We start from the raw sequence: 6,492 nt of genomic DNA, 5'->3' as shown, positions 1-6,492 counted from the left end.
AGCAAAAACACTCCACTGCATTGATGGCGGACAGACAAAATAATAACCAGTTGATGAACATAGTGGAGCATTTAGCAGCTAAAGATCGAAGATTGTTGTCAGAAGTTGGTGGAGACCAGAACAGAACCAAAGGGAGTGAAATTAGACTTTGGACATTCTTCTAGTAGCCAGAAATATAACTCTAATATTAGTATGATCTATTGGTAACATTGATGTGTGTCTGCTTGGATGTGTTAATAATTTCATCCTAACACCTTCTTGTCACTTTTGTAATAAAAACATTGAAATGCTGATCTGTCCTGACAAAATACTGTAACAGTAGCAGAAAGAACAGCAAGCTGAGAAGCAGTGTCAGTAACACAGAAACATCTATCTTAAGCAGTTTTTTTTTTAAGCGTTATTCTGGGAAGTTTCACCGAGAGCCCAGCTCTCTTACTCAGGATTCCCCTGACCGCACTCACACCCAGTTAAGGTTGAGCACCACTTGAATCTTAAGTTGTCATGCCACTTTCTATTTCTGCTTTTTCAGAGGGAAATATGGTATTATTCACTACACTACATTTACCTGACAGCTTCAGTTACTTTACAGATTCAGAGGGTTATAGTCAAAACACAGGAACAATTTATGATGTACTGCTGTAAGTTAAACCACCCAAATAGAGTCAAGTTGTTAAATCAAGCAGCTGACTGACAGAAATTTAATATGCAACTGCACTGATAGGTAAAACATCTTATGGTTCCAGCTTCTCAAATGAGAGGATTTGTTGCTTTTGCTTTTAATAATTTCAATGCTTTTTTAATAATTTTGAGTTTTTAGTTTTGGACTGTTTGGTGGACAAAAACGAGCGTTGTGAAGGTGTCCGTTTTTTCTGTTACAGATCCCAATCAATTAGTTAATGGAGAAACAAATCATCGGATTGATGTGTAGTGTTCAACAGTTTTACAGTGTTGTAATAGTACTTATTATAATAATACTGTAAAATATGTGACTATTTCTTCCACCACTGGGGTTAAGGGCCTTGCTTTTGAATGATACCTTCATACTATACTATTTCATACTGGTTTCACAATCACACCATTCACTGTGATATAATATATGGGGTGTACATATATATAGAATTAATAACTAATAACCTGTTTGTTTGCAGGGACTATCAGCCTCACCATGTCAGCGGAGGGGGAGCTCAACACAGACGCAGTTGCTGACGACAACAAACTTGTGAGGACAACTAGTTACTGAAGTCTGTACTGGCTGTTGACCGACTGTGATCTGTTTACTGATTAATATTGTCCCGTTTGTGTGTTCAGGTCAAGCCAAAGGTGGAGTTTCAGACTTTGCTGCAACATGCAGGAGCCACTAAAGACGTTTTCACCATGAAGGAGGTACAGCATGTCGTAATGCTTCGCTTATTAGGACGGAGGGGTCTGGTTGTTTGTGTTTAGTCTGGTGTTTGGATGTCTCCCATGATGCATCTGTCACGGTCTTCCTGTAGGTAATGTTCTACCTGGGTCAGTACATTATCCAGAAGCAGCTATATGACCAGACGCAGCAGCACATCGTGCACTGCTCCCAGGATGCACTGGGGCGGTTGCTGGGAGTCGACAGCTTCTCTGTTAAAGAGCCGCGGTGAGATTCAGATTTATTGTCACTGTTTGTCTGGTTCTGTTCTGCAATAACAGGCAGTTTCTAAAGAGAAGCTACTGTTAGTAGTGTAAGATGTTGTTGTGTACTTAAAACATATAAAATGAAACAAAGACTTTTAGGAGATGAAATAAAATCTGTTTATGTTTCAGAGTTCTGTTTGCTATGATCACCAAGAACCTGGTGGCCGTGAGGAACCAAGGTAGGACCGCTTTTCTTTCTCTTTGGCTGAATCTCTAAACCTGGTGATGAGGAAACAGTCAAGAAGAACTTGTTCTTTTCATAATTTCCTATTTGACATAGTGCTCATTGATACATCTCTTCCTCGTGTGTTTCTCCTTTTCTTTCTGTTTTTTCCTCTCACCTTTCTTCTCATCTTCAACTTTTTCCATTTTCTTGTTCTCTTGCCTCTCATACAGAAAAAAACTAACCCGTCTTTCTCTCTCTTTCTTAGAGTCACCTCAGAGCTTAAGTGAACCACACAGCCAGACAGACAGAGGGGCCGAGGTAAAACACACAAAGCCTTAAAGTACAGCTGGGAATGTTTGATATTGTGTTGAACTGCATTATCAGACAGAAATGTACAGATGTCAGAAGAGGCATGAATTGATGGTAAATTTTGAAAATCGAGAACAGCAGCAAACTGCTGGCATTATAGTGCAAAGATAATAAATCAAACTTGATCAATTAGTGTGTGATCAATGCTGAATTTAGTCAAACAATAACACCTAAGTAGTATATAGTACACCGTGTCCTATGAGGCTTAGAATAGTCCAAAACCAGGCCAAACAAAAAGATTGGCAGATTTTTAAAGGGAGTTCGGAGTCCTTCTCCCTGTAAGATACATTTATCAAGGTGTTTGAATTTTTTAATTAAAAACGACATTTTAAGAATTACTACAAATGGGAGACTGAATTTGTGGTCCAAATGTGTGTGTTTCTAGGAGGCAGATTCAGAAAGCCGCTCTTCATCACCAGACAGGAGGAGAAGAGGCAGGAGGAAGAGAAGGAGCCGCAGGAGCAGTGACCCAGGTGAGTTTCTCCTCTGAGGCGCCGCCACCTCACTAGAGCTCCTGAACAAACCTGTGATATCGAGACTTAAGCTCCACCCACCCGATCGCCCCAGGACCCTCCCAGAGTGTAGAGGACGATGACGATGAGGAGGAAGAGGAGGAGGAGGAGGGAGGGAGGAAGAGGAGGAGATCCGACAGCTACTCCCTGACCTTTGATGACAGCCTGTCCTGGTGTGTGATTGGTGGCCTGGGAAGTGGGCGGGACAGACACAGCAGCCAATCATCCGACTCTCACAGCACCGTGAGTAACACACACACACACACACACACACACACACTGACTTATATTTTATTAATGTGGAAATGTTGGGTTGGTTTATAACGTGGACTGTGTGTGTGCAGTCTGGGAGGTCAGAGGTTACTGTCGCAGCCTCAGATTCAGACAGTGACAACTTCAGTGTTGAATTTGAGGTCGAGTCCGTCGACTCTGACGACTACAATGAAGACGATGCCTCTCTGTCTGCAGACGACCAGGTAAACAGAAATGATTTATCCCTAAAGGACAAATCTGGTGATTCTGTACTTTTTACTAACAGCAAATCCCAACTGTCACTGATCAGAGACTCTCATTGTCTGTGTGTGTCCAGGTATACGAGGTCACCATCTTCGAGGCAGAGGATGAAGACTCTTTTGATGAAGACACAGAGATCACAGAAGCTGTGAGTCTGCATTCAAACGCACACATTTAGCACAACACATGCACACACTCCTGTTGTATAGGTCTAACTGCGTGTGTGCCTCTCTTAGGACTACTGGCGGTGTGCGAAGTGTGACGAGGTGAACCCCCCCCTCCCCAGAAACTGTCTCCGCTGCTGGACACTGCGCCAGGATTGGCTGCCTGAGGATATAACAAAGTCGGCCTCCTCCAGTCCTAAAGCCCTGCCCCCAAAACCAACCGACCAATCAGCATCCAAAGAAGCTACAGGTAGTTTTGCCCCTGTGTTAGAGCCAGGGTTGTCTAGGGGGAGTAAAATGGGCTCAACAGTACTTTTTGAGGGGGCCAGTGCACCGATACGTTATCCAGAGTAGCTCTCATCACCACGCCCTCATTAAATTATGTCACAAGCTGTAAACCAATCACTAATACTTTTGCACAGCTGATAGTGATTGATTGATTGATTGATTGACTGACTGAGTGATCGGTTTGTCTCCTGAAGGTTCAGATGTGGAGGAGAGCGAAGGAGTCGATGTTCCAGATGGGAAAAGAGCGAAGACTCCTCTCCTGTCGCAGTGCCTGTCTGACTCCCCCTCCTCTGCTCCCAACTCCCAGGATCTCCTCTCATCCTCCCAGCCTTCCTCCTCCTCCTCTTCCTCCTCCTCATCCTCCTCCTCCCAGCAGAAGCTCTGGACTCCCGACTCCCAGTCCTCCCCCATTGACTCCCAGCCCTCCCCCATTGACTCCCAGGAGCTTCTCCCATCCTCCCCCACAGCAACAGTTGTTCCCGATCATCCTCCTCCCCTTCCTCCTCTTCTGGCTGTGGTCCCTGAGCTGGAGCGCAGCATGTCGGCGGAGTGGCGGCTGCCGGACTCGTGCCTGGACCCGTGTCTCATCTGTCAGTCCCGGCCGAAAAACGGCTGCATCGTCCACGGACGAACGGGACACCTAATGTCCTGCTACGTCTGCGCACGGAAGCTGAAGAAGAGGAACAAGCTGTGTCCGGTGTGCAGGCTGCCCATCCAGTCCGTCATCCTCACCTACCTCAGCTGAGACGCCCCTGTCTGTCCCCACCCCCCATCTGTCCCCACCTACCTCAGCTGAGACGCCCCTGTCTGTCCCCACCCCCCATCTGTCCCTACCTACCTCAGCCCAGCCTGTCCTCACTTTCATGCCCCTTTCATACACCAGATACATGTGACGAAGGTCCTCTGAGCCTGAGTCAGCCTCACCTGTACCAACCAGCTGAGACTCCAGTTCAATTACATTGAATATTACCAAATTCAAGTTAGGGTAAGGGTTAGGGTTAGGGCTAATCCTTCACTTCTCCGCTTCTGTCCACTGGCACATATCTGATTTAAGGCTGAGGTTGGTATTCTTTATTTTTCTTATTGCCAAACAACGTGAAAAGGCCAAAACCAACAATGTTTTAGTCCATTTGTCGTTACTCCCAAGCCTGTCAGCTCTGTAGGCAGCTGTAAGCCATAGTTTTAAGTAAAGCTGACACCTGATTATATTCATTAGTGATAAGTTTGCCTTTTTTCTCAATTAATTATTTTGTCTCCTGTCGTCAAAGCTGGTCACTGACAATAAGACAAGTGTAGAATATCACCAACTGAAGAAACTGCTTGATAAATGAAAGCGAGTGAATGATGCTTAAACCTCAGTATCATTACATTATTTTTCCCAGTCCCCTTCTTTCCTTGTTCTCACCTTCCGCAGCTGAAGCTTTAAAAAAAAGGAACACTCATTTGAATTTGGGTTAAAATCCTAGTCGGGACTACCCAAAAGTTTGGACTGTTCCTTTAAGTCTTGTCCCGACTTCTGGTGACATCATTTTTTGGTAACGTTTTATTTTCTGGATCCATAATTTCATAATTTCCTGGAAAGATTTCTGTAATTTGGTAATAATTATAGGAAAAATAAGATTTTCTCCTCTGTTTAAAGTAAATGACTTATTTCTCTGATTTACACATATTTATTATTAATTACAATTAATGTGAATTAATGATTCATATGGATACTAATTGAACACTATTATCCCCATAATTAGTACCAAATTGCATACTTCTTACAGGGATACTTATTTTAAATTATTAGAAAATTATTCAAAAATTATGGGCCCATGAAATGAAGCTTTATCTTTTTTATGGGTGTGGAATTTCCTCCTTTCATTGAAAGTTTCCTGGAAAGAAATATGTAATTAAATGTATTGAAAATATGATTTTTAAAAGCACATGTTCTATTGGAAACTTCATTTTCCACATACCTTATTGGAGTGGTATGTTTGCTGTCCGTGCACTGACTGAAAGAGTCTCATTTCTAACTGCACAGCATCACCAAGTGACATCGTTCTTCCCAGGAAACTTCAAAAGAAATGAACAGAATGAGAAGGAAGTGGTGGCACGTAAATGGAAGAGTTACTTAACATCTTATAATTTATTAAGAGTTTATCTAAGATGCTCAGATTTATTTAAGCCGACACTTTTGTAAGAGCTCTTTAAATAAAAAGATACATTTATGAGATGTATAATTTCTAATATTTTCTGTTGAAAGTGGTTTGAACTGAATAAAGCTTCACTTCTAACATGAGACTGTTATTTATTTAGATGCATGTTTTCTGCAGTGTCACTCTTTGCACATGATAAAACTTTGATTCACTCTTTATTTATTTATAAGTGTTTGAATGGGACGGCAGCACAGTGGTGTTCTGGTGCTTCACAGCAACAAGGTTCTAAGGGCCTCTGTGTGGAGTGTGCATGCTCTCTCCGGCTTCCTCCCACAGTCCAAAGACATGCAGGTTAGGTTCACTGATGACTCTAAATTGCCCACAAGTGTGACTGACCGGTGCAGGGTGTGCCCCTCCTCTAGCTGTCCAAAGTCAGCTGGGACTGGCTCCAGCCTCCGTGACCCTGAAGGACAAGTGTTCTAGACAATGGATGGATGTTTGTGTGGAAAATCTATGATTGAGGCGTCTCCTGTGTGTACAGTGTAGTAGTCACTTCTGGTATTTGTTTGTAGTCACTGTTACAAAATAGGAACCTTTCATAAAAGTAGAAAAAGCTCTAAACTCCTTTTTCAAATTTTATATTTAACCAAGTAGTAATTTTTGGATGGTCCCTA

The 6,492-nt window shown here is 42.9% G+C and overlaps 1 protein-coding gene across 3 annotated transcripts in view; it reads left to right on the top strand.

Annotated features, from left to right (window-relative positions):
* Positions 1–5,890, top strand: part of mdm2 (MDM2 proto-oncogene) — an 8,970-nt gene extending 3,080 nt beyond the window's left edge. For all 3 annotated transcript variants that reach the window (XM_070854119.1, XM_070854118.1, XM_070854117.1), the window contains 11 exons: positions 1,149–1,219; positions 1,309–1,383; positions 1,494–1,627; positions 1,795–1,844; positions 2,097–2,149; positions 2,586–2,673; positions 2,768–2,955; positions 3,057–3,188; positions 3,302–3,373; positions 3,462–3,639; positions 3,872–5,890. In XM_070854119.1, the coding sequence (XP_070710220.1) occupies positions 1,166–1,219; positions 1,309–1,383; positions 1,494–1,627; positions 1,795–1,844; positions 2,097–2,149; positions 2,586–2,673; positions 2,768–2,955; positions 3,057–3,188; positions 3,302–3,373; positions 3,462–3,639; positions 3,872–4,422 (1,575 nt within the window). In that variant the 5' untranslated portion in view covers positions 1,149–1,165 and the 3' untranslated portion in view covers positions 4,423–5,890. The remainder of the gene's footprint in view (positions 1–1,148; positions 1,220–1,308; positions 1,384–1,493; positions 1,628–1,794; positions 1,845–2,096; positions 2,150–2,585; positions 2,674–2,767; positions 2,956–3,056; positions 3,189–3,301; positions 3,374–3,461; positions 3,640–3,871) is intronic.
* The last annotated feature ends 602 nt before the right edge of the window (positions 5,891–6,492 follow it).

Source organism: Pempheris klunzingeri, chromosome 22 (assembly GCF_042242105.1).
Source record: "Pempheris klunzingeri isolate RE-2024b chromosome 22, fPemKlu1.hap1, whole genome shotgun sequence".
In the NCBI taxonomy this organism is placed as follows: Eukaryota; Metazoa; Chordata; class Actinopteri; order Acropomatiformes; family Pempheridae; genus Pempheris; species Pempheris klunzingeri.
This window is presented reverse-complemented; position numbering and strand designations above follow the sequence as displayed.